Raw genomic sequence first — 1,960 nt, 5'->3', positions numbered from 1 at the left:
GAGGCGGTGGAAGGGATCTGCTGTGGGAAGGTGGTGTACCGAGCCTCGAAAAGAGGTGCTGGAGGCGGAGGCGGGCTGTAGGAAATGTTACCTAAAGCCTGCAAAGCTAAAAAGTCCTGATTGGGTTTTATATGGCATGAAATAGTAGTAGCAATGCCTTCCTTTAGAAATCATTAAAGGCTGTATGTCACTGAGGACCTAAAGCTGAAACTTCTGTATGCTTTGCAGTTCAACATGCAGATCTTTGTGAAGACCCTGACTGGCAAGACCATCACCCTCGAGGTTGAGCCCAGTGACACCATTGAGAATGTGAAGGCCAAGATCCAGGACAAGGAAGGCATTCCTCCCGATCAGCAGAGGCTGATCTTTGCTGGCAAGCAGCTGGAAGACGGACGCACCTTGTCCGATTACAACATCCAGAAGGAGTCCACCCTGCACTTGGTGCTGCGTCTCAGAGGTGGCATGCAGATCTTTGTGAAGACCCTGACTGGCAAGACTATCACTCTGGAAGTTGAGCCCAGTGACACCATCGAGAATGTGAAGGCCAAGATCCAGGACAAGGAAGGCATTCCTCCCGATCAGCAGAGGCTGATCTTTGCTGGCAAGCAGCTGGAAGACGGACGCACCTTGTCCGATTACAACATCCAGAAGGAGTCCACCCTGCACTTGGTGCTGCGTCTCAGAGGTGGCATGCAGATCTTTGTGAAGACCCTGACTGGCAAGACTATCACTCTGGAAGTTGAGCCCAGTGACACCATCGAGAATGTGAAGGCCAAGATCCAGGACAAGGAAGGCATTCCTCCTGATCAGCAGAGGCTGATCTTTGCTGGCAAGCAGCTGGAAGACGGACGCACTCTGTCCGACTACAACATTCAGAAGGAGTCCACGCTGCACTTGGTGCTGCGTCTCAGAGGTGGCATGCAGATCTTTGTGAAGACCCTGACTGGCAAGACCATCACCCTCGAGGTTGAGCCCAGTGACACCATTGAGAATGTGAAGGCCAAGATCCAGGACAAGGAAGGCATTCCTCCCGATCAGCAGAGGCTGATCTTTGCTGGCAAGCAGCTGGAAGACGGACGCACTCTGTCCGACTACAACATCCAGAAGGAGTCCACCCTGCATCTTGTGCTGCGCTTGAGGGGTGGCATGCAGATCTTTGTGAAGACCCTGACTGGCAAGACTATCACTCTGGAAGTTGAGCCCAGTGACACCATCGAGAATGTGAAGGCCAAGATCCAGGACAAGGAAGGCATTCCTCCTGATCAGCAGAGGCTGATCTTTGCTGGCAAGCAGCTGGAAGATGGTCGTACCCTGTCCGACTACAACATCCAGAAGGAGTCCACCCTGCACCTTGTGCTGCGTCTCAGAGGTGGCATGCAGATCTTTGTGAAGACCCTGACTGGCAAGACCATCACCCTCGAGGTTGAGCCCAGTGACACCATCGAGAATGTGAAGGCCAAGATCCAGGACAAGGAAGGCATTCCTCCCGATCAGCAGAGGCTGATCTTTGCTGGCAAGCAGCTGGAAGATGGACGCACTCTGTCCGACTACAACATCCAGAAGGAGTCCACCCTGCACCTTGTGCTGCGCCTGAGGGGTGGCTGTTAAGTGGCTGTCCATCTCGCGTGACAGGGTGGCCAGCAGCACTCGTGTTTGCACTGTAGCTCTGTGATGTCTTAAGCGAAATGCCGGGTTGCCCAGCGGCAGCGCGCTGCCGGCTGTGTTGACGTGCTAATAAAGTTCCTGTTGCACACCACGCCCTGCGGTCTGTCTCAGTTGAACCGGTAGAACCGGTGTGTTTGGTGACGTGCTTGCTTTCCTTCCTGCTGCAGGTTAAGCCTCTTTGCATGTAATGAGGACCCTGTGGATGAAACCGATCTGGATTAAAGTCTTAATTTAAGCACTAATCCCATGTTGTCTCTTCTTGGTGGAGTTTAATGCCACTCTGTGTGCAGGAAGG

General features: G+C 53.2%; 1 protein-coding gene across 24 annotated transcripts; it reads left to right on the top strand.

The window, feature by feature from the left end:
* Window positions 1-230: 230 nt before the first annotated feature.
* On the top strand, window positions 231-1,753 carry LOC104494505 (polyubiquitin-B). 24 transcript variants are annotated; one of them, XM_010137341.1, is made up of 3 exons: window positions 235-897; window positions 937-999; window positions 1,066-1,753. In XM_010137341.1, the coding sequence occupies exons 1-3, from the start codon at window positions 235-237 to the stop codon at window positions 1,606-1,608; spliced, it is 1,269 nt and encodes a 422-aa protein (XP_010135643.1). In that variant the 3' UTR covers window positions 1,609-1,753. The 24 variants fall into 24 exon arrangements, with proteins under 24 accessions (XP_010135653.1, XP_010135654.1, XP_010135647.1 ...); XM_010137354.1 differs by having other exon boundaries at window positions 235-457; window positions 914-1,141; window positions 1,370-1,742; XM_010137358.1 differs by lacking the exon at window positions 937-999 and having other exon boundaries at window positions 238-315; window positions 1,000-1,141; window positions 1,370-1,674.
* Window positions 1,754-1,960: the final 207 nt, after the last annotated feature.

Source organism: Buceros rhinoceros, unplaced genomic scaffold, assembly GCF_000710305.1.
Source record: "Buceros rhinoceros silvestris isolate BGI_N320 unplaced genomic scaffold, ASM71030v1 scaffold35985, whole genome shotgun sequence".
In the NCBI taxonomy this organism is placed as follows: Eukaryota; Metazoa; Chordata; class Aves; order Bucerotiformes; family Bucerotidae; genus Buceros; species Buceros rhinoceros.
Note: the sequence above shows the minus strand (reverse complement) of the source record. Positions and strands in the feature narration are given on the sequence as shown.

Bases quoted from the DNA above. Each gene is read 5' to 3' on its own strand.
- LOC104494505 (XM_010137334.1), top strand. From the start codon at position 235: ATGCAGATCTTTGTGAAGACCCTGACTGGCAAGACCATCACCCTCGAG.